The sequence below is a fragment of the Ranitomeya variabilis genome, chromosome 2 (genome assembly GCF_051348905.1).
Source record: "Ranitomeya variabilis isolate aRanVar5 chromosome 2, aRanVar5.hap1, whole genome shotgun sequence".
NCBI classification, from domain to species: Eukaryota; Metazoa; Chordata; class Amphibia; order Anura; family Dendrobatidae; genus Ranitomeya; species Ranitomeya variabilis.
The window spans coordinates 48,714,421-48,738,727 of record NC_135233.1 but is presented as its reverse complement, the minus strand read 5'-3'; the positions used below and the strand labels follow the sequence as shown (position 1 = coordinate 48,738,727).

At 47.1% G+C, this 24,307-nt stretch overlaps 1 protein-coding gene across 4 annotated transcripts in view; it reads left to right on the top strand.

Annotated features, from left to right (window-relative positions):
* The first annotated feature begins 11,456 nt into the window (after window positions 1-11,456).
* Window positions 11,457-24,307, top strand: part of THADA (THADA armadillo repeat containing) — a 629,866-nt gene continuing 617,015 nt past the window's right edge. For 2 of the 4 annotated variants that reach the window (XM_077282382.1, XM_077282380.1), the window contains exons 1-3: window positions 11,464-11,621; window positions 12,560-12,653; window positions 23,604-23,698. In XM_077282382.1, coding sequence (XP_077138497.1) covers window positions 12,578-12,653; window positions 23,604-23,698 — 171 coding nt within the window. In that variant the 5' untranslated portion in view covers window positions 11,464-11,621; window positions 12,560-12,577. Of the gene's footprint in view, window positions 11,622-12,559; window positions 12,654-23,603; window positions 23,699-24,307 lie in introns of all 4 variants that reach the window. The other 2 variants (XM_077282381.1, XM_077282383.1) reach the window with 2 other exon arrangements.

Genomic DNA, 24,307 nt, shown 5'->3' with positions numbered 1-24,307 from the left:
CTCATACCTGCCTGGTTCGAAGAACGTGAAGGCTGATGCACTTTCTAGGAGTTTTGTGCCTGACTCTCTGGGAGTTTCTGAGCCGGCTGGTATTCTCAGAGAGGGAGTGATTTTGTCTGCCATTTCCCCAGATTTGCGACGAGTGCTGCAGAAATTTCAGGCGGATAGACCTGACCGTTGTCCACCAGAGAGACTGTTTGTCCCGGATAGATGGACCAGCAGAGTTATTTCCGAGGTTCATTCTTCGGTGTTGGCGGGTCATCCTGTGATTTTTGGTACCAGAGATTTGGTGGCTAGGTCCTTCTGGTGGCCTTCCTTGTCGCGGGATGTGCGTTCCTTTGTGCAGTCTTGTGGGATTTGTGCTCGGGCTAAGCCTTGCTGTTCTCGTGCCAGCGGTTTGCTTTTGCCTTTGCCTATTCCGAAAAGGCCTTGGACGCACATTTCCATGGATTTTATTTCGGATCTTCCTGTATCTCAGAAAATGTCTGTCATCTGGGTGGTGTGTGATCGTTTTTCCAAGATGGTCCATTTGGTGCCCTTGCCTAAGTTGCCTTCTTCCTCCGATTTGGTTCTTCTATTTTTTCAGAATGTGGTTCGCTTGCATGGCATTCCTGAAAATATTGTGTCTGATAGAGGATCCCAGTTTGTGTCCAGGTTTTGGCGGACTTTTTGTGCTAAGATGGGCATTGATTTGTCTTTTTCGTCGGCCTTCCATCCTCAGACTAATGGCCAAACCGAGCGAACTAATCAGACGTTGGAAACTTATTTGAGATGTTTTGTTTCTGCTGATCAGGATGATTGGGTGACTTTTTTGCCATTGGCCGAGTTTGCCCTTAATAATCGGGCTAGTTCTGCTACTTTGGTTTCGCCTTTTTTCTGCAATTCTGGTTTCCATCCTCGTTTTTCCTCGGGTCAGGTTGAGCCTTCTGACTGTCCTGGGGTGGATTCTGTGGTGGATAGGTTGCAGCAGATTTGGAACCATGTGGTGGACAATTTGAGGTTGTCACAGGAGAAGGCTCAGCGCTTTGCCAACCGCCGCCGCGGTGTGGGTCCCCGACTTCGTGTTGGGGATTTGGTGTGGCTGTCTTCTCGGTATGTTCCTATGAAGGTCTTCTCTCCTAAATTCAAGCCTCGCTTCATCGGTCCTTATAAGATCTTGGAAATCCTTAACCCGGTGTCTTTTCTTTTGGATCTCCCAGCATCTTTTGCCATTCATAATGTGTTCCATAGGTCTTTGTTGCGGAGGTATGTGGTACCTGTGGTTCCTTCTGTTGAGCCTCCTGCTCCGGTGCTGGTCGAGGGCAAATTGGAGTACGTGGTAGAGAAGATTTTGGATTCTCGTATCTCTAGACGGAGGCTTCAGTTCCTGGTTAAGTGGAAGGGCTATGGTCAGGAGGATAATTCCTGGGTTGTCGCCTCTGATGTTCATGCGGCCGATTTGGTTCGTGCCTTCCACGTGGCTCATCCTGATCGCCCTGGGGGTCTTGATGAGGGTTCGGTGACCCCTCCTCAAGGGGGGGGGGTACTGTTGTGAACTCTATTTTTGGGCTCCCTCTAGTGGTCACAAGCGGTACTGTGTAGTGTTGTCTTTCTGCAGGTTGGCAGCATCAGCTGGTTCGTTATCCTTGGTTGGTTTCCTATTTAGCTCACCTGGATACTCAGTTCCTTGCCGGCTATCAATGTATTCAGTGCTCTTCAGATTCCTTGTGACTACCTTGCTCCCAGTCTCTCCAAGACAAGCTAAGTTTTTGTTTGTTTATTTTTTGATCATCAGCATTTATCATGTTTCTTGTCCAGCTTGCTAAAATGTGATTTCCTCGCTTGCTGGTTGCTCTAGGGGACTGAGTTTCTCCCCCCACACCGTTAGTTGGTGCGGGGGTTCTTGAAATCTCAGTGTGGATATTTTGTAAGGGTTTTTTTGCTGACCGCACAGACCCCTTTACTATTTTCTGCTATCTAGTATTAGTGGGCCTCATTTGCTGAATCTGCTTTCACCCCTGTGTATGTGCCTTCCTCTTACCTCACCGTTATTATCTGTTGGGGGCTGCTATATCTTTGGGGATTATTTCTCTGGAGGCAAGAGAGGTCTTTCTTTCTCTCTAGGGGTAGTTAGTTCCTCAGGCTGGCTCGAGACATCTAGGATTTTTAGGCACGTTCACCGGCTACTTCTAGTGTGTTTGGATAGGTTCAGATTTGCAGTCAGTCCAGTTTGCCACCTCCCTAGAGCTTGTCCTATGTTTGTTACTTAGCTGGAGTCATTTGTGATCCTCAACCACAAAGGATCATAACAGAAGTGCTGCTGTTTGTCCTTCACAGCAGTCATTAGCTGCTTCCACTTTGGACGGGGCTATTTAGTCTGCCTTCACTCTTTAGTGAGTGCCAGTTGTCCATTGTTTTCCTGGGGATTCACATCTCTGCTTGGTCCTGCTGGATTGTCCAAATCATCAAAGATAAGTCCTGGCTCTGTTTTTGCAGTCCACATGCGGTGGACTTTATAGTTCAGTGAATTGCTATATTTTTTCTTGTCCAGCTTTGTCTGTGTAAGGATTTATTCAGCCTAGCTGGAAGCTCTGGAGTCACAGAGTTACCCTCCATGCCTTTAGTTAGGTGTGGAGATTTTTGTATCCTCTGTGGTGGATTTTTGTAGTATTTATAATACTGACCGCACAGTACTCTGTCCTGTCTTTTCTTTCTAGGTAGCGTGGCCTCCTTTGCTAAATTCTGTTTTTCAGTCTGCGTTTGTAATTTCCCTCTCCTCTCACAGTCAATATTTGTGGGGGGCTGTCTTTCCTTTGGGAATTTTCTCTGAGGCAAGATAGTATTCCTGTTTCTTTCTTTAGGGGTAATTAGTCCTCCGGCCGTGACGAGGTGTCTAGGGAGTGACAGGAACATCCCACGGCTACTTCTAGTTGCGGTGTTAAGTTCAGGGTCTGCCGTCAGTATAGAGGCTGTTATGATCCTAGTGGCAAGGATAGCAAGTAGAACTAGCTAAGTAACTAAACAGACTACAAACTCTGGGGAAGTGGTAACTGAATTGACCTCAACCTGATCCTATCCGCAAACAACTATAAGCAGCCGTGGAACGTTACCTGAAAATCCTAGACGTCTCTTCACGGCCTGAGAAACTGACTATTCCTAGAGGGAACGAAAGTCCTCACTTGCCTCAGTGAAATGACCCCACAGATATAGAATAGCCCCCCACAAATATTAACGGTGAGTTAAGGGGAAAGCACAAACGCAGAGATGAAATTAGATTCAGCAAATGAGGCCCGCTAACACTAGATAGCAGAAAATAAAAAGGGAACTGTGCGGTCAATTAAAAACCCTATTCAAAATATCCACACAGAGATTGCTCGAGCCCCCGCACCAACTAACGGTGCGGGGGAAGCAACTCTGTACCCCAGAGCTAACCAGCAGCAAGAAATCACATATTAGCAATCTGGACTAAACTCATCATACACAGAAATCATATTGCAGACTGATGAGCAAAAAATAATTAAACAGAACTTAGCTTCTCCTGAAGAGACTGAAACCGAAGATAATCAGGAGTAATTAGAATAGCACTGAATACATTGACAGCCGGCAACAAGTGGAAGTGAAACAGAGCTAAATAGGAAACTCCCAAGTGAATAACGAGGCAGCTGATCAGCCACAGACCCGCAGGATAACAAACAAAGCCACCAGGGGGAGCCCAAAACAAAAGTCACACAATACCACCTGTGACCACAAGAGGGGGCCCGAAAACAGAGTTCACAACAGTACCCCCCCCTTGAGGAGGGGTCACCGAACCCTCATCAAAACCCCCAGGGCGATCGGGGTGAGCCACATGGAAGGCACGAACCAAATCGGCCGCATGAACATCAGAGGCGACAACCCAGGAATTATCCTCCTGACCATAGCCCTTCCATTTAACCAAATACTGAAGCCTCCGTCTAGAAATACGAGAATCCAATATCTTCTCCACCACGTATTCCAATTCTCCCTCAACCAGCACAGGGGCAGGAGGCTCAACCGGAGGACCCACAGGCACCACATACCTCCGCAACAACGACCGATGAAACACATTATGAATAGCAAACGATGCTGGGAGGTCCAAACGAAATGACACAGGGTTAAGGACTTCCAAAATCTTATAAGGACCGATAAACCGAGGCTTGAACTTAGGAGAGGAGACCTTCATAGGAACAAAGCGAGAAGACAACCACACCAAGTCCCCAACGCAAAGTCGGGGACCCACACAGCGACGGCGGTTGGCAAAGCGCTGAGCCTTCTCTTGTGACAGCTTCAAATTGTCCACCACATGATTCCAAATATGATGCAACCTATCCACCACAACATCCACTCCAGGACAGTCAGAAGGCTCCACCTGACCCGAGGAAAAACGAGGATGAAACCCCGAATTACAAAAAAAAGGAGAAACCAAAGTAGCAGAACTAGCCCGATTATTAAGGGCAAACTCGGCCAATGGCAAAAAAGTCACCCAGTCGTCCTGATCAGCAGAAACAAAACATCTTAAATAGGTTTCCAAGGTCTGATTAGTTCTCTCGGTTTGGCCATTCGTCTGAGGATGGAAGGCTGACGAAAAAGACAAATCAATGCCCATCTTAGGCTAGGTTCACATTGCGTTAGTGCAATCTGTGTCATGTTCTCAATGGCAAGAGAACATAGCATCAGCATATATAGGAACTAGCTCTTGGAAGATGGGAACTGAGCTGACCATGAACTAAACCTAACGCACAACTAGCAGTGGCCGGGTAGCATGCCTACGTTGGTTCTAGATGCCCAGCACCAGCCGGAGGACTAAATAATGCTAGCAGAGGGAAATATTAGTCCTAGCTCACCTCTAGAGAAATACCCCGAAAGGAGACAGAGGCCCCCCACATGTATTGGCGGTGAATTAAGATGAAATAACAAACGTAGTATGAAAATAGGTTTAGCAAATTTGAGGTCCACTTACTACATAGCAGAAGACAGAAAGGACACTTTCATGGTCAGCTGAAAACCCTAACAAAACACCATCCAGAAATTACTTTAAAACTCTGGCATTAACTCATAACACCAGAGTGGCAATTCCTGTTCACAAGAGCTTTCCAGACACAGTAACGAAACTTCAGCTGTGAACTGGAACAAAAATGCAAAAACAAACATGGACAAGAGTCCAACTTATCTAGTAGTTGTCTAGGAGCAGGAACAAGCACAGAGAGGCTTCTGATAACATTGTTGACCGGCAAGCAACTAACAGAGCAGCAAGGTTATATAGCGACTCCCACATCTTGATGGGAACAGGTGAACAAAGAAGATGACAACACCAGTTCAATTCCACCAGTAGCCACCGGGGGAGCCCAGAATCCAAATTCACAACAAATCTGTTTAGCGCTAGCGCTAGCGGATTGCGCTAACGCAATGTTTATTTAGGGGCCGCGTTCAGGGGTCGCGTTAACGTCCCCGCTCTCGCAGATCCCCGATCTGCGAGAGCGGGGAACGGACCTCGGGCGCCGCGGATGCTGCAAGCATCTTTCTCTGAGAATACCAGCCGGCTCTGAATCTCCAGGAGAGTCAGGGACAAAACTCCTAGAAAGAGCATCAGCCTTTACATTCTTCGAACCAGGCAGGTACGAGACCACGAAATCAAAACGAGAGAAAAACAATGACCAACAAGCCTGTCTAGGATTCAGCCGCTTGGCCAACTCGAGATAAATCAGATTCTTGTGATCAGTCAAGACCACCACACGATGCTTAGCTCCCTCGAGCCAATGTCTCCACTCCTCAAATGCCCACTTCATAGCCAACAACTCCCGATTACCGACATCATAATTCCGCTCGGCAGGCGAAAACTTTCTAGAAAAGAAAGCACATGGCTTCATCACAGAGCCATCGGAGCTTTTCTGCGACAAAACAGCCCCCGCTCCAATCTCAGAAGCATCAACCTCGACCTGGAAAGGAAGAGAGACATCTGGCTGACATAAGACCGGAGCCGAAGAAAACCGGCGCTTCAGCTCCCGAAAGGCCTCCACAGCCGCAGGAGACCAGTTAGTAACATCAGAACCTTTCTTGGTCAAATCCGTCAAAGGCTTAACAACACCAGAAAAATTAGCGATGAAGCGACGGTAAAAATTAGCAAAACCCAAGAACTTCTGAAGACTCTTAACAGATGTAGGCTGCGTCCAGTCATGAATAGCCTGAACCTTGACTGGGTCCATCTCAATAGTAGAAGGAGAAAAAATGAAACCCAAAAAAGAAACCTTCTGGACTCCAAAAAGACATTTTGAGCCCTTTACAAATAAAGCATTGGCACGCAGGACCTGAAACACCATCCTGACCTGCTTAACATGGGACTCCCAATCATCAGAAAAAACCAGAATGTCATCCAGATACACAATCATAAATTTATCCAGATATTCGCGGAAGATGTCGTGCATAAAGGACTGAAAGACAGAAGGAGCGTTAGAAAGTCCAAAAGGCATCACCAAGTACTCAAAATGGCCTTCGGGCGTATTAAATGCAGTTTTCTATTCATCACCCTGCTTAATACGCACAAGGTTATACGCACCACGAAGATCTATCTTGGTGAACCAACTAGACCCCTTAATGCGAGCAAACAGATCAGATAACAATGGCAAAGGATACTGAAATTTGACCGTGATTTTATTTAGAAGGCGATAATCAATACAAGGTCTCAGAGAACCATCCTTCTTAGCCACAAAAAAGAACCCCGCACCAAGAGGGGAGGAGGAGGGGCGAATAAGTCCTTTCTCCAAAGACTCCTTTATATAACTCCACATGGCAGCATGCTCCGGCACTGACAAATTGAAAAGTCGTCCCTTAGGAAACTTACTACCAGGAATCAAATTTATAGCACAATCACAATCCCTATGAGGAGGTAGAGAACTGAGTTTGGGCTCATCAAATACATCCTGGTAGTATGACAAAAACGCAGGGACTTCAGAAGGAGTGGATGAAGCAATAGATACCACAGGAGCGTCGCCATGAATTCCCTGACAACCCCAACTTGACACAGACATTGCTTTCCAATCCAGGCCTGGATTATGAGTCTGCAACCATGGCAGACCCAACACGACAACATCATGCAAATTATGCAGTACAAGAAAGCGAATCACCTCCTGATGAACAGGAGTCATGCACATGGTCACTTGTGTCCAGTACTGAGGTTTATTCGTAGCCAATGGTGTAGCATCAATTCCCCTCAGTGGAATAGGGAATTTTAAAGGCTCCAAAACAAAACCACAGCGCCTGGCAAATGACAAGTCCATCAGACTCAGGGCAGCACCTGAATCCACAAAAGCCATAACCGGGTAAGATGACAGGGAACAAATCAGGGTAACAGACAAAATAAACTTAGGCTGTAAAGTACCGATGGTGACAGATTTATCAACCTTTTTTTTGCGCTTAGAGCATGCTGAGATAACATGAGCAGAGTCACCACAGTAAAAGCACAACCCATTTTGCCGTCTATAACTTTGCCGTTCACTTCTGGTCAGAATTCTATCACATTGCATAGACTCAGGTGTCTGTTCAGAAGACACCGCCAAATGGTGCGCAGGTTTGCGCTCCCGCAAACGCCGATCAATCTGAATGGCCAGAGTCATTGACTCATTCAGACCTGCAGGCGTAGGGAACCCCACCATGACATTCTTAATGGCCTCAGAAAGACCTTTTCTGAAATTTGCAGCCAGGGCACACTCATTCCACTGAGTAAGCACCGACCATTTCCGAAATTTCTGGCAGTACACCTCTGCTTCATCTTGCCCCTGAGAGAGGGCCAACAACGCTTTTTCAGCCTGGTTCTCAAGATTAGGTTTCTCATAGAGCAATCCAAGGGCCAGAAAAAACGCATCCACACTGAGCAATGCAGGATCCCCTGGCGCCAATGCGAAGGCCCAATCTTGAGGGTCACCACGCAAGAAAGAAATTATAATTTTAACTTGCTGAACGGAATCACCAGAGGAACGAGGTTTCAAAGAAAGAAACAATTTACAATTGTTCTTAAAATTCAGGAACCTAGATCTATCTCCGGAAAACAACTCCGGAATAGGTATTCTAGGTTCTGACATAGGACTGTGAACAACAAAATCCTGAATACTTTGTACCCTTGCAGCAAGATGATCTACACTGGAGGCCAAACTCTGAATATCCATATCAGCAGCTGAGTTCAGAGCCACACCAAGATTAAGAGGAGGAGAGAAGCTAGACACACAGCAGCTAAACACACGGCAAAAAAAAAATAAAAAATTCTCAAGGCTTCTTTTCTCCTGCTTCTGCCATGCAATTAACACTTTACTGGCCGGCTGTACTGTTATGATCCTAGTGGCAAGGATAGCAAGTAGAACTTGCTAAGTAACTAAACAGACTACAAACTCTGGGGAAGTGGAAACTAGATTGACCGCAACCTGATCCTATCCGCAAACAACTATAAGCAGCCGTGGAACGTTACCTGAAAATCCTAGACGTCTCTTCACGGCCTGAGAAACTGACTATTCCTAGAGGGAACGAAAGTCCTCACTTGCCTCAGTGAAATGACCCCAAAGATATAGAATAGCCCCCCACAAATATTAACGGTGAGTTAAGGGGAAAGCACAAACGCAGAGATGAAATTAGATTCAGCAAATGAGGCCCGCTAACACTAGATAGCAGAAAATAGAAAGGGAACTGTGCGGTCAATTAAAAACCCTATTCAAAATATCCACACAGAGATTGCTCGAGCCCCCGCACCAACTAACGGTGCGGGGGAAGCAACTCCGTACCCCAGAGCTTACCAGACGCAAGAAATCACATATTAGCAAGCTGGACTAAACTCATCATACACAGAAATCATATTGCAGACTGATGAGCAAAAAATAATTAAACAGAACTTAGCTTCTCCTGAAGAGACTGAAACCGAAGATAATCAGGAGTAATCAGAATAGCACTGAATACATTGACAGCCGGCAACAAGTGGAAGTGAAACAGAGCTAAATAGGAAACTCCCAAGTGAATAACGAGGCAGCTGATCAGCCACAGACCCGCAGGATAACAAACAAAGCCACCAGGGGGAGCCCAAAACAAAAGTCACACAATACCACCTGTGACCACAAGAGGGGGCCCGAAAACAGAGTTCACAACAAGAGGCCACCTACTCCAGAGCTCGTCCATGCTGCTCCTAGGCCGCCAGATCATAACACCTCTCCCACAATTGCCTCCTATGTCTGCTTAGGTGTTTTAGGTGAGACAGCCAACCTATAATCAACTGTCCTGCCGCTGTTTGAAGTACTGCTTGGAGCCCAATACTTCCTCGGCGTTCCGGCCACCGGCTACGCGCCTCAGTAGGATGTTGCCACGATCTTAAGGCACGACTCCTACTGGTTTATCTCCTTTTTGCTGCGATCTCGTTTCTCACTTCTCCACAATAAACTTTGCTTCGTATCCTTTCTTAAGATGCCGCCGCATTGAAGGGCAGGCGCGGCTCTGTAACAATCTGTCCTGTTCGCTAGGTCACTGTCAGGATCCCACCCCTGACAGAGACCCCCCTGAATCTTCTCCCACAACACCCTCTGCCACAGGATGTTGCCTGGATCCAACCCAGTCAGCTTCTGACTAACTTCCTATCCAGCCCCCAGTTTTACCCAAGTGTGAGGAGTGGCCTAATGCATAGAACCCTTTGCTCCCCCTGGTGGCTGAAGTGTGAAATGTAGTGTGTGACTGTGATACCTGGACAGGTGAACTCCTTTTGTGCAATCAGACGTAACATCACTCCCCTGAGTGGCAGAGCGACATTACTGCAACGACCAGGTCTCTGGGGCGCTGCATATACATGAGGCTATATGGGGGCTTATGTTGTATATGGAAGGCTATGTGGGTTTCATACTGTATATAGGGAGCTATGCGGGGCTCATGCTGTATATAGGAGGCTATATGGGGGCTTATTCTGTATATAGGGGGCTATATGGGGCTCATACTGTATATAGGAGGCTACGAGGGGCTCATCTTGCATATAAGAGGCTATGGAAATATCATTCTGTATATAGGAGACTATGTGGGGGCTTACGCTGTATATGGGAGGCTATGCGAGGGCTCATACTGTAGGGTGGCTATGTGATTTTTCATCCTGTATATAAGCGGGGGGGGGGGGCTCGTACTGTATACAGGAGGCTATGTAATGGCTTATAATTTATATACTGTAGGAGAGCTATGTGGGGGCTAATACTGTATATAGGGGTCTGTGTGTGGACTCATAAGGTATATAGGACAGCTGTATACGCATTCATGCGGTATATCGGTGGATGTCAGCGTACTTAATTTTGATCAATATTAAGCGGAATTAATTTCATTCTACTGGTTTGGCCACCACAACAGTCACGGTCTCTCATGTGGCCTCTCTGGAAAATGAATTGCTCACCCCTGATGTAGACCAACATTCAGCCTATAAATAAATATTTAGAAGATGGATGTGGCCGCGGTGGGATTTGAACCCACATCCCCAGCGCTCTGATTCACCAAAGCTGTAGGAAAAAATGTGCCGCAGAGAGACCACTTCCTGTCGCATAGTTCCTATTTCAAAACTGGCAATGTCCTGCCAGCTGCATGTGTGCAGGCCCAGTCACATATGAGAACTCTCTGATCTGCCTATCTATCCTGTACTCCTGTGGCTGTACTGTTCGCTGATAGATGCCATTTGTGCCCATCTAATTGACTCGCCCCTGCTGACAAATTGAACTCACCCCTGCTGACAAAAGACCCGCCCCTGCTGACAAATGACCCACCCCCACTGAATATTTAGGAGAATTTTGTTTGAAAAGTCATTGGCTGCTTCTTTTTGCCCCTAGCTCATTTCAATATATCGATGAACGAGCACTCTGATTGGCTGGCTGTAGAATGTATCCTTGGCTAGAAGAGGAACACGACTTCACATACTAAGAACATGGGGCCCAAATCAGGACCATATTTGCCACTAGGCACTGGAGGGCGGGTTCCTCGGGCGGCAAGCTGCAGAGGGCGGCGCCACCGTGAATGAGTAAAAAGAAATTAACTTCTCCCTGTTTTACCACTGGACCAAGTGTCAGTATCGCTCTGATACAACTTTATGGACCCCCCCAATTTTTTTTTCTAATTATTTATAATAATTATGTGTATAATGTGCTAAATAAGAACTGCAGAGGAATTTTTTTTTTTCAAAATAAACCGTAGTTAAGAGCGTTATCACCACTTGATTGCAAAGAAAAAAATAATAACAAAATAAAGTAAAAATCCCCCAGTCTTCCAGGGGTTAATGGGAGGGTCTGGATTTGTTTTATGTACTCATAATTTCCTCTTCAATAATAATCTGTCAGGTAAAGGCTGGACTCTGGAACGTGACCAGCAACAGCTCCTCTGTTTGTGTCTCCGGCACAGGAGCCATTTCAATGACGTCACCGCATTCACTTTACGTTAGAGTTGAGCTTCAAAAAAATGGCCGCCAGAGAAGGAAACGAGAGCTCAGCCCTCTATGGGCGAGTGATCGGCTGTGACTGTAGGAGGGAAGCAGTACCTGGGTCAGAGGCGGATTCTCACTTCCTGCACATGGTAGAGCCGGTAATATACACAGCTGTATACTCTGCACTGCGCTCCTCTGTATGTTAGAGCTATAGGTGGGTGTAATATTACTGTTCTGTGTGATGTGGGGGGGAGGAGCCTGTGTTGTCATTCTCTGCCGAGTACTACAGCTCCCAGCATGTCATGTCAGCCTGGCATCACAGTCTGAGGAGCCTTTGGCTATGTGCACACGATGCCTTTTAGACCTGGCGAGTTATTCGAGCACTAGATGCTTTTGGAAACCTGTTTTTTAGGGTTTTTTTTGGTCATTCTCTGCCATTTTATGTCATTTTCTGCCATTTTATGTCATTTTCATGTCTTTGCTGCCAGCGGTTTCTTTTTTTCTTGCAAATATGAGAAAACTGGGGCCGCTCTGCTGCGATACAAGTTCGCTAGGTGTTGCTGCTTTTTTGCAGGTTTGTGGGGGTCTCATTGGGACCCCGAGGGGACTGCGACATCGACGATCAAGGTGCAAAAAGTACAACGGTGTCTTATTTTTTACATTTTTTTTGCAACTTGCTTGTCACGGCTGCAGTCCCCTGGGGGTCCCAGGGTGTCCCCCTTTACTGCATTGTCGCCGTGTACCCCCCATCCTAAGGTAGTAAGGGGATTCCAAGCAAAAACCACCTCAAGAATGCTCAGGACGTTACTTTTTTTAACGCTTAGCGTCTTTTATCTCTGACAGGAGATGTCTGTAACGAGTCAATGTCTTAATGGGGGACTCCGACTAATGATACTTCATCATTAGGAGGCGAAATGCGCTGGAGACGTTGTGCGCACAGGTTCATGGCACTTCGGGCTGTATCCTGCATAGGACCAAGGGTGAGAAATGTGATGGGCGTCTCTACCCTCCATGCTCAGCCTTATAATCTGCAGCCGCTCCGAGAACACGGAATAAATAGCTGAATATTGTGCATTTTTATGTTTAGTGTTTCTCTGTAACTCTTGAGATTGCAGCATATGATATTAATGAGTTGTGATTTCGTTCTTAAAGGGAAAACTACATCTCATAATGGTTGTAAAGAAGAAGAAAGAGATGAGCGTGGATGTGTTAACCCTCGATAGTCCCAGTATTCGAAATCTTAAAGGTGAGTTTACGGGGAGATTGCAATTCTTCAAAACCTATTAAAGAGGTTTGCTGTCGGCAGCACATAGTCCTGTGTAAGCAGGAGATGTGCTGCCGATAATATGATGTTCTATGCGCATGGTAGAGCTGTCGGCCTTTCCAAACAGGCTATATAACGACCTTCGAGCTGCCTACATGTCACCCTGAGTGGGTTTTTACATTTTGATGGCTGAACCAGTTTGGTGTTTGCACTGGGAAATTTCCAAGAATAAACATCAAAAATATCCGTAGAGATTTTTCCACTCACTGAGACCAAAGGAAGGATCTTGGTCTTGAATATATGGGTGTATGTAGTGTGTAAAATATATACTTACTTAATAAAACGGATATGGCAGGAGAGCGGACTTATTCACTTTAGTGCACAGTGTATATTGTAACAGTGCAGAAACGTTTATGATTGCTACAATAATTTCCTGAAGCTGTAGATCCCTTTCCATAAGGGATAAGTCACATAGGATATACCGAGACTGTGCTGCATACATCACATAAGATAAAGATACAATGAGACTGCTGTAAACATCACATAGGATACACTGAGGCTACTGTGTATGTATCACATAGGAGTAACTGAGACTGCTGTGTACATCACATAGGAGTAACTGAGACTGCTGTGTACATCACATAGGAGTAACTGAGACTGCTGTGTACATCACATAGGAGTAACTGAGACTGCTGTGTACATCACATAGGATGCGTAGACTCTGCTGCATACAACACTTAAGATAAACTGAGACTCTGCTGCATACATAACAGCATACACTGAGACTCTGCTGCATGCATCACATAGGATACACTGAGACTGCTGTATACATCACTTAGTATGCGTAGACTCTGCTGCATACCTAACACGAGACACTGAGACTCTGCTGCATACATCACATAAGATTATTATTATTTATTTATATACCACCATTAATTCCATGGGGCTGTACATGAGAAAGGGGTTACATACAGGGCTATAAATATTGTTTACAGTAAACAAGTTTACAGTGACAGACTGGTACAGAGGGGAGAGGACCCTGTCCTTGCGGACTTACATTCTATGGGATAGTGGGGAAGAGACAGAAGGTAGGGGCGAGGTGGCAGCTCTGGCGATGGAGAGGCGGCGGCTCTGGCGATGGCGAGGTGGCAGAATGGTTATTGCAGGCTGTAGGCTTTCTTGAAGAGATGGGTTTTCAGGTTCCGTCTAAAGGATCCGAGGGTGGTGGATAGTCGGACGTGTTGAGGCATGGAATTCCAGAGGATGGGGGATATTCGGGAGAAATCTTGGAGGCGGTTGTGTGAGGACCGAATAAGTGTGGAGGAGAGTAGGAGGTCTTGGGAGGATCGGAGATTACATGAGGGAAGATATTGGGAGATTAGTTCAGAGATATAGGGAGGGGACAGGTTGTGGATGGCTTTGTAGATCAGTGTTAGTAGTTTGAACTGGATTCGTTAGGGAATTGGGAGCCAGTGGAGGGATTTGCAAAGGGGAGAAACAGGGGAGTAGCGAGGAGAGAGGTGGATTAGCCGGGCAGCAGAGTTGAGGACAGACTGGAGTGGTGCAAGAGAGTTAGCGGGCAGGCCACAGAGGAGGGTGTTGCAGTAGTCGAGGCGGGAGATGATGAGGGCATGCACAAGAGTCTTAGTAGATTGTGGGGTGAGGAAGGGATGGATTCTGGCAATATTTTTGAGTTGGAGGTGACAGGAGGTGGCAAGATTTTGAACGTGCGGTTTGAAGGACAAGGCAGAGTCGAGAGTTACCCCGAGGCAGCAGATTTCAGGTGCGGGAGAGAGCGTGATGCCGTTTACTATAATAGATAGTTCAGGTAGGGGGGATACGTGAGATGGGGGAAAGATGATGAGTTCGGTTTTGTCTACATTGAGTTTTAGGAAGCGAGAGGTGAAGAAGGAGGATATGGCTGACAGACACTCCGGGATTCTGGACAGAAGAGAGGCGACATCTGGGCCAGAGAGGTAGATCTGAGTGTCGTCTGCATACAGGTGGTACTGGAAGCCATGGGACTTTGAGTTGCCCTAGGCCAAGGGTGTAGATGGAAAAAAGTAGGGGCCCTAGGACAGAGCCTTGAGGGACTCCAGCAGAGAGAGGGCGGGATGAGGAGGTAGTGTGGGAGTGGGAAACGCTAAATGTGCGGTCGGAAAGGTATGAGGCAATCCAGGACAGGGCAAGGTCTTTGATGCCAAGGGAAGAAAGAAAATCTGTAGCAGTAGGCAGTGATCGACTGTGTCGAAAGCAGAGGACAGGTCAAGAAGGAGGAGGATGGAGAACTGTCTGTTAGCTTTGGCTGTGAGTAAAGGTACCTTCACACTAAACTACTTTGCAACGATAGCGATCCGTGACATTGCAGCGTCCTGGATGGCGATATCGTTGTGTTTGACACGCAGCAGCGATCTGGATCCTGCTGTGATATTGCTGGTCGTTGCTGAAAGTACAGAACTTTATTTGGTCGTCAGATCGGCGTGTATCGTCGTGTTTGACAGCAAAAGCAACGATGCCAGCAATAATAATAATAATAATCTTTATTTATATAGCGCCAACATATTCCGCAGCGCTTTACAGTTTAACAGTTTCAAACACAACAGTCATAGGTAAAAAGATTAACAATACAATAATGAAGCAAAATAAGACAACCCTGCCCATGAGAGCTTACAATCTACAATAATGTGGGGAGATACAAAGTACAGGTGTGTATTTACAATGATGGTCCAGCCATCTTCAGGGGGTGGGGGGTAGATGGAGATAGTGAATGGGCTACACACACACACAAACATAAAATGAGTTTGATTAGTGAAGGTGATAGGCCGCTCTGAACAAATGTGTTTTGAGCGAGCGCCTAAAACTATGCAAATTGTGGATGGTTCTAATATTTTGGGGTAGAGCATTCCAGAGGATTGGCGCAGCACGGGAGAAGTCTTGGAGTCGGGAGTGTGAGGTACGGATTAGTGCAGAGGTTAGTCGAAAGTCGTTTGCAGAGCGCAGTGGTCGGCTAGGCCGATAGACAGAAATGAGGGAGGAGATGTAAGGGGGTGCCGCACTGTGCAGAGCTTTGTGGGTGAGAACAAGTACTTTGAATTGTATTCTGTAATGAATGGGCAGCCAGTGTAATGACTGGCAAGAGCGGACACGTCCGAGTAACGATTAGCCAGATGGACGACCCTGGCTGCTGCATTAAGGATAGACTGGAGAGGGGAAAGTCGCGTGAGGGGGAGGCCAATTAATAGAGCGTTACAGTAGTTCAGGCGGGAGTGGATCAGGGCGACAGTGAGGGTTTTTGTTGTCTCCATGGTGAGAAAAGGGCGGATTCTAGAGATGTTCTTTAGGCGTAAGCGGCACGAGCGGGCAAGAGATTGTATGTGGGAGGTGAAGGAGAGATCGGAGTCAAACATAACATCCAAACAGCGCGCCTGCTGCCGGGGTGTTATTATGGTGATTTAGGGAGGTTAGTAGAAGGCGGGAGCAGAAGAAGTTCAGTTTTGGAGAGGTTGAGTTTCAGATAGAGAGCGGACATGATGTTGGAGACTGCAGACAGACAGTCAGTAGCGTTCTGTAGTACAGCGGGGGTAAGGTCGGGGGATGATGTGTATAGTTGTGTGTCATCAGCGTAAAGATCGTATGTCAAACAGATATCAGTCCCAGGAGCGCTGAAGGAAACTCAGACAACATATGTAGTTTACCACAACGCGTTTCGATGGTAAACACCGTCTTCTTCAGGTGGGAGTTTTTCACTCCCACCTGAAGAAGACGGTGTTTACCGTCGAAACGCGTTGTGGTAAACTACATATGTTGTCTGAGTTTCCTTCAGCGCTCCTGGGACTGATATCTGTTTGACATACGCTCTTATCCTCCCTTGGAGGTATTCAGCTGGAGCTGCAGTGGTGCTCGACATCTCCCCTTCCCTGGGTTGATTCCTCTGCGCTCCCTTGTGACTGCTTTCACTTATTTTTATCAGCGTAAAGATGGTACTGAAAGCCAAATCTGCTGATGGTCTGTCCAATTGGGGCCGTGTAGAGGGAGAAGAGAAGGGGGCCAAGAACTGAGCCCTGAGGTACCCCGACAGTGAGAGGAAGAGGAGATGAAGTGGAGCCGGAGAACAGAACACTGAAGGAGCGTTCAGAAAGATAGGAAGAGAACCAGGAGAGAGCAGTGTCCTTGATGCCTAGTGACTGGAGCCTAGAGAGTAGGAGAGGGTGGTCAACAGTGTCGAAAGCTGCAGAAAGATCGAGGAGAATGAGCAGAGAGTGGTCACCGTTACATTTTGCTGTCAGAAGGTCATTGGTCACCTTGATGAGTGCAGTTTCTGTTGAATGTAGGGGGCGGAACCCGGACTCTGAAGGGTCTAGGAAGGAATGAGTGGAGAGGTAACAGGTAAGACGGGAGTAGACTAGGCATTGTTTTACAATGGTAACCAGGGTAAACATCGGGTTACTAAGCGCAGGGCCGCGCTTAGTAACCCGATATTTACCCTGGTTACCATTGTAAAAGTAAAAAAAAAAACACTACATACTCACCCTCTGATGTCTGTCACGTCCCCCGGCGTGAATGTGTCAGTGCCGGTCGTAAAGCAAAGCACAGCGGTGACGTCACCGCTCTGCTGTTAGGGCCGGCGCTTACACAGTGCAGGGAAGCGGACGCGACAGACACCGGAATGTGAGTATGTAGTGTTTGTTTTTTTTACTTTTACAATGGTAACCAGGGTAAACATCGGGTTACTAAGCGCGGCCCTGCGCTTAGTAACCCGATGTTTACCCTGGTTACCAGGGGACTTCGGCATGATTGGTCGCTGGATAGCGGTCTGTGTGACAGCTCCCCAGCGACCACACAGCGACGCTGCAGCGATCGGCATCGTTGTCGATATCGCTGCAGCGTCGCTTAATGTGACGGTACCTTTAGTCCTTAGTAATTTTTGTAAGGGCAGTTTCGGTGGAGTGGTGGGGGCGGAAGCCAGATTGGAGGTTGTCAACGAGAGAGTTAGATAAGAGGTGGGAGGAAAGTTGACCATGGACATGCTGCTCAAGGAGTTTTGAAGCAAACGGGAGCAGTGATATGGGGCGGTAGCTGGGCATAGCAGTTGGGTCAAGGTTAGCTTTTTTGAGGATGGGTGTGATGGTGGCATGTTTGAAGGCAGAGGGGATGGTACCAGAAGATAACGATAGGTTGAAGAGATGGGTTAGGGCTGGAATGAGCGTGTTAGTGAGGTTGGGGAGCAGGTGGGAGGGGATGGGGTCAAGTGCACAGGTGGTGAGGTGTGATTTGGAAAGGAGGCGAGTAAGTTCTCCTTCAGTGATGTTGGTGAGTGAAGTTATTAGGGAGGGGCAGGGGTCTGGTATATGGAGTGGTTGGGGTGATGGAACAGTTAGGGTTTGCCTTGTTTGTTCGATCTTGTTTTTGAAGTAAGTGGCAAAGTCCTCGGAGGAGGTGAGGGGAGTTGGAGGTGGCAGTGGTGGGAGGAGGAGGGTTAAATGTGCTGAACAGTTGTTTTGGGTTGTAGGATAGTGAGGATACAAGGTTAGTGAAATAGGTCTGTTTAGCGGAGGTGAGGGCTAATTTGAAGTCAAATGTAGCTTGTTTGAAGGCAGTGAAGTCGTCTGGCAGGCGTGTTTTCTTCCAACGTCGCTCTGCAACCCTGGATGCTTGTCGAAGTTTTTTTGTGAGATTGTTATGCCAAGGTTGCCTATTGGTTCGTCGCACTTTGCCATGCATGAGAGGGGCGACTGAGTCTATGGCTGATGTGAGAGTGTAGTTATAGAAAGCGGTGGCGCTGTCCGTGTTGTGGAGTGAAGATATGGAGGACAGGGGTAGGAGAGAGTCTGAGAGCCTGTGAATGTCTAGATGTGCAAGGTTTCTGCATGGATGTGGTAATGGCTGGACATGGGGAGCAGGTGAGGAGGACAAGGATAAACTGAGACTCTGCTGCATACATAACAGCATACACTGAGACTGCTGCGTACATCACGTAGCATACACTGAGACTGCTGCATGCATCACGTAGGATACACGGAGACTGCTCCATGCATCACGTAGCATACACTGAGACTTCTGCGTACATCAGATAGGATACACTGAGACTGCTCCATGCATCACATGGGATACACTGAGACTGCTCCATGCATCACATGGGATACACTGAGACTGCTCCATGCATCGCATGGGATACACTGAGACTGCTCCATGCATCGCATGGGATACACTGAGACTGCTCCATGCATCGCATGGGATACACTGAGACTGCTCCATGCATCGCATGGGATACACTGAGACTGCTCCATGCATCGCATGGGATACACTGAGACTGCTCCATGCATCGCATGGGATACACTGAGACTGCTCCATGCATCGCATGGGATACACTGAGACTGCTCCATGCATCGCATGGGATACACTGAGACTGCTCCATGCATCGCATGGGATACACTGAGACTGCTCCATGCATCGCATGGGATACACTGAGACTGCTCCATGCATCGCATGGGATACACTGAGACTGCTCCATGCATCGCATGGGATACACTGAGACTGCTCCATGCATCGCATGGGATACACTGAGACTGCTCCATGCATCGCATGGGATACACTGAGACTGCTCCATGCATCGCATGGGATACACTGAGACTGCTCCATGCATCACATGGGATACACTGAGACTCTGCTGCATATATACATTACATAGACATTGAGACTGCTGCATGCATCACATGGGATACACTGAGACTGCTGCATGCATCACATGGGATACACTGAGACTCTACTCCATGCATCACATGGGATACACTGAGACTGCTCCATGCATTACTTGGGATACACTGAGACTGCTGCATGCATCACATGGGATACACTGAAACTGCTGCATGCATCACATGGGATACACTGAGACTGCTCCATGCATTACTTGGAATACACTGAGACTGCTGCATGCATCACATGGGATACACTGAGACTGCTGCATGCATCACATGGGATACACTGAGACTCTGCTGCATGCATCACATGGGATGCACTGAGACTGCTGCATGCATCACATGGGATACACTGAGACTCTGCTGCATGCATCACATGGGATACACTGAGACTCTGCTGCATGCATCACTTGGGATACACTGAGACTGCTGCATGCATCACATGGGATGCACTGAGACTGCTGCATGCATCACATGGGATGCACTGAGACTGCTGCATGCATCACATGGGATACACTGAGACTGCTGCATGCATCACATGGGATACACTGAGCCTCTGCTGCATGCATCACATGGGATACACTGAGACTGCTGCATGCATCACATGGGATACACTGAGACTGCTGCATGCATCACATGGGATACACTGAGACTCTGCTGCATGCATCACTTGGGATACACTGAGACTGCTGCATGCATCACATGGGATGCACTGAGACTGCTGCATGCATCACCTGGGATACACTGAGACTGCTGCATGCATCACATGGGATACACTGAGACTCTGCTGCATGCATCACATGGGATACACTGAGACTGCTGCATGCATCACATGGGATGCACTGAGACTGCTGCATGCATCACATGGGATACACTGAGACTCTGCTGCATGCATCACATGGGATACACTGAGACTCTGCTGCATGCATCACATGGGATGCACTGAGACTGCTGCATGCATCACATGGGATGCACTGAGACTGCTGCATGCATCACATGGGATGCACTGAGACTGCTGCATGCATCACATGGGATACACTGAGACTGCTGCATGCATCACATGGGATACACTGAGCCTCTGCTGCATGCATCACATGGGATACACTGAGACTGCTGCATGCATCACATGGGATACACTGAGACTGCTGCATGCATCACATGGGATACACTGAGACTCTGCTGCATGCATCACTTGGGATACACTGAGACTGCTGCATGCATCACATGGGATGCACTGAGACTGCTGCATGCATCACCTGGGATACACTGAGACTGCTGCATGCATCACATGGGATACACTGAGACTCTGCTGCATGCATCACATGGGATACACTGAGACTGCTGCATGCATCACATGGGATACACTGAGACTGCTGCATGCATCACATGGGATACACTGAGACTGCTGCATGCATCACATGGGATACACTGAGACTGCTGCATGCATCACATGGGATACACTGAGACTGCTGCATGCATCACATGGGATACACTGAGACTCTGCTGCATGCATCACATGGGATACACTGAGACTCTACTCCATGCATCACATGGGATACACTAAAACTGCTGCATGCATCACATGGGATACACTGAGACTCTGCTGCATGCATCACATGGGATACACTGAGACTGCTGCATGCATCACATGGGATACACTGAGACTCTGCTGCATGCATCACATGGGATACACTGAGACTCTGCTGCATGCATCACTTGGGATGCACTGAGACTGCTGCATGCATCACATGGGATGCACTGAGACTGCTGCATGCATCACATGGGATACACTGAGACTCTGCTGCATGCATCACATGGGATACACTGAGACTGCTGCATTCATCACATGGGATACACTGAGACTGCTGCATGCATCACCTGGGATACACTGAGACTCTGCTGCATGCATCACATGGGATACACTGAGACTCTGCTCCATGCATCACATGGGTTACACTGAGACTCTGCTGCATGCATCACTTGGGATACACTGAGACTGCTGCATGCATCACATGGGATACACTGAGACTCTGCTGCATGCATCACATGGGATACACTGAGACTCTGCTCCATGCATCACATGGGATACACTGAGACTGCTGCATGCATCACATGGGATGCACTGAGACTGCTGCATGCATCACATGGGATACACTGAGACTGCTGCATGCATCACATGGGATACACTGAGACTGCTGCATGCATCACATGGGATACACTGAGACTCTGCTGCATGCATCACATGGGATACACTGAGACTCTGCTGCATGCATCACATGGGATACACTGAGACTCTGCTGCATGCATCACATGGGATACACTGAGACTCTGCTGCATGCATCACATGGGATACACTGAGACTCTGCTGCATGCATCACATGGGATACACTGAGACTGCTGCATTCATCACATGGGATACACTGAGACTGCTGCATGCATCACATGGGATACACTGAGACTCTGCTCCATGCATCACATGGGATACACTGAGACTCTGCTCCATGCATCACATGGGATACACTGAGACTCTGCTCCATGCATCACATGGGATACACTGAGACGCTGCTGCATATATACATTACATAGACACTGAGACTGCTGTATACACATCACAAAGGATAAACAGTATTTATATTCCATGATGCTTAAAGGGGTTGTCCAGGACTATGATATTGATGACCTACCCTCAGTATGAGATCAGTGGAGTCTCAACACCCGGTCCCAGTGTACAGAGCAGCCCTGGTGCCCACAATGAGTTGTGGCTTTTCACACCTCAGCTCCTTTTTTATGATTTGTAAGATCAAAGAGTTTGCTATGGACAGACTTGGTGCAAGTTACCCCCTATAGCAGGTCTAGATGAACCCTTTCTTAATCCTTTAGCCCATACAGAGAGAACTGGACTTGCAACAAGGCTGCATAGGTTTGCATTCACAGAGTATCTACTAGCCATATGATCGAGCTTAAAGGGGTATTCCCATCTCCAACATCCTATCCCAATATGTAGTAGGTGTAATAATATTAGCAAATACCTCAAACTAGAAATGTAGTATAGTTCTTCTGATTCGCTATGTCCCTTTCCTTATGTGCAGGCATTGCAGGACTTTAGGTATCCATGATTACAACCACTGATACTGTGACAGCTGCATGCTAGTGGTCGTAACCATGGATTCCTAAGGTCCTGCAGTGCCTGTACATGAGGAAAGACACATAGCGAATCAGAAGAACTATACTACATCTCTAATTGGAGGTATTTACTAATATTATTATTGTTACACCGACTGTACTTCATATTGGGATAACATTTTGGTGATGCGAATACCCATTTAGGGTAAGTTCCAATTAAGCGTATTTTTATGCAAATTTTCGTCTGCGTATTACAGAACCAGCAAAGCCTATGAGATTTCAGAAATCTCATGCACACGCATTGTTTTTTTTTTTGTCATCAGGATTTTGTGCTTTGCATGTTTTTCTGGTCATAGGGCATGTCACTTCTTTCAGCGTTTTTTTTTCAGTGTTTTTCACCCATTGACATGAATAGGTGGTGAAAAAAAACGCTGAAAATTCGCAGCAAAAGGCTTTTTTTGTGCCACAACCTGATTCTGTAGAATAGGACTTTTTTTTTTTTTTTTTTTTTGCACTGAACTTTTTCAGCATGCTCAAGAGGCAAATCTAGCATGCCAAAAACAGCAAAAGAAACGCAAGACAAAACAACCAAAACATTTTTTTTCTGCAGCTTCTTTCCTGCCAAGAGATCCGGTTTTGATACAAAAAAAAAAAAATGCTGAGAAAGCGCCCAGTGTGAACTTGCCCTTAAGGCAGAATTGGTCAGATAGCCGGAACAATTATATGAGGGATGGAAGTAGGGACAGAATCAGTAGACAAAACCATGGTCTGAGAAATAGCCGGGTCAATGCAGAGAGAACAAGCCGAAGTCATAATTGGAAAGGGGGGCCTGGAGAAGAACGAAGTCAGGGTGACAAGCCGGGTCAGGAATAAAACTACAGGAATATGGTGGCCGATGTCACTGGGCCAGGGTCACTCATGCATGTTTCAGCCGTGGGACTAGGTAGCTGCAGATCATTGGTGGTCCTGGATGTTGGGCTCCTAAGTCATCAGTACCATAGTCTTTTGAATTAGTTTGCTGCAAAAAGTTTCACTGTGGATTAAAGCTTCCAATTCCTTACTTTGTGTTTCTGGTGTTTTTGACAATGCAGTAATCGTAGTTTGCAATTTGTAGCATTTACAGATGACACAGAAGAGAGTTTACCTTCTCTGCTCCTGCAATGTTTGCAACTTCACGACGGCGTTCAGCAAATCCACCGTGTCAAGAAGGTGAGAAGCTACAGAAGGGTCTGTAATATCATTAAATATATGTATTTATTATGCATTCCTGATACAGCCCTTTACAGACATTATCATCGCTGTCCCCAATGGGGCTCACAATCTACATTCCCTATCAATATGTCTTTGGAATGTGGGAGGAAACCGGAGAACCCGGAGGAAACCCACCCAAACATGGAGAGAACATACAAACTCCTTGCAGGTGTTATCCTTGGTGGGATTTGAACCCAGGACTCCAGCGCTGAAAAGCAACAGTTCTACCCATTGAACCACTGCAGTGCTAGCCACTGAGCCACTGTGCAGTGCTAACCACTGAGCCACCATTCTGCCAAATTATCTCTTTATTTATGTGCAGCTAGCATCCTGTAGCACTTTACAGTGCAGACAGGACTCATGAGCAAAGGAAAGGCTGAAAAACGGCAAGCGTCCATCCAGCTTATTGTCCAGCATCGTTGATCCAGAAAAAAGTCTTGATGTAGTAGGAAAGAAAAATATATGGCGAATGTATCCCTCCTCCCTCCTGCAATGACCCATCTTCTGTAGTCTAATATTATTGCCCTCAGTAAAGGCCTGCCCCTTAGTAAATTCATCACGGCAGCT